Genomic DNA, 1,105 nt, shown 5'->3' on the forward strand with positions numbered 1-1,105 from the left:
AGAGAGTGAGTGTGTGTGTGTGTGTGTGTGTGTGTGTGTGCAAGCGAGTGTGTGTGTTTTGTGTACCTGGTCTTTTTTCAGTGTTATTTGTCCCATTTCTCTGTTTCCGACGAAGGATCGTGTCACCTTGTAAACTCTCTCTCCTGAACGCACACGGATGATGTAGCTGGCCAGAACAAATCCTGATCGCTCACCAATCTTCCCCTGAAATGTGGATTAAATTAGTACTTGGTTATGTCTTTAATGCAGAAATTATTTGAAACGTCCAGGGATGTGACCTAAAAACTTTTCTTTAACATATATACACTACTGTCAAAAAGTTTGGATGATTTTTTTTTTAATAAAAGAAAACTTATTCATCAAGGCTGCATTAAATTGATCAAAAGTGACAGTAAAGACATTTATTATTTCACAATTTAAACACATACAGCCATAGAAAATCTTTCAAAAATGTTCCCAACTTCAAACTTTGGAACAGTAGTGTATATATGAACTGACATTATTATATATCATATAAACAATGCTGACAACACAATGTCATGTTTTGAATCAATGACCCTTTGCTGTGATGTTTTGTATATTTCTGAGTGTGACTGCAGTGTTGGCTGTGTGTTTGATTCAGTGAATCAGTGAATCACTCACTCTCCACCACTCCTCATTAGAATCATCGATCACAGTGATTCGATCTCCTGGACTGACGGACGCAAACACAGAGACGGATTGACAAAAACACAGACAGACTATGATTGTCGTCAGTCATACAGATGATGATGATGATGATGTATATAGATACAGATGTGCTAGATGATACTCACTGCACGTCTAGGTCGTCCTTCTCTGTGGCTCTGAAGCGATACGGAGACAGATAATAGTGAGACTGTGAAAAAATGGCCAGTTTACCTGGCGGAGGCTTCTTACTCTGAAACAAACCACACAAAAGAGAAGAAAACCTGCGCTGATTAACACGTGCAGACATTCAAAATCATCACCATCATGATCATCACCACCATCATGATCATCACCACCATCACCATCATCACCATCATTATCATTATCATCACCATCATCATCACCACCACCATCATCACCGTCATCATCATCATCA

General features: G+C 39.0%; 1 protein-coding gene across 1 annotated transcript in view; it reads right to left on the bottom strand.

The window, feature by feature from the left end:
- LOC107734592 (SH3 and cysteine-rich domain-containing protein 3) overlaps nt 1-1,105 on the bottom strand; it is an 11,439-nt gene that overhangs the window by 1,232 nt on the left and 9,102 nt on the right. Inside the window, 3 exon segments of the mRNA XM_016546586.1 lie at nt 67-204; nt 643-694; nt 816-919. Of these exon segments, the coding sequence (XP_016402072.1) occupies nt 67-204; nt 643-694; nt 816-919 (294 nt within the window).

Source organism: Sinocyclocheilus rhinocerous, unplaced genomic scaffold, assembly GCF_001515625.1.
Source record: "Sinocyclocheilus rhinocerous isolate Xijiao unplaced genomic scaffold, SAMN03320098_v1.1 scaffold2145, whole genome shotgun sequence".
In the NCBI taxonomy this organism is placed as follows: Eukaryota; Metazoa; Chordata; class Actinopteri; order Cypriniformes; family Cyprinidae; genus Sinocyclocheilus; species Sinocyclocheilus rhinocerous.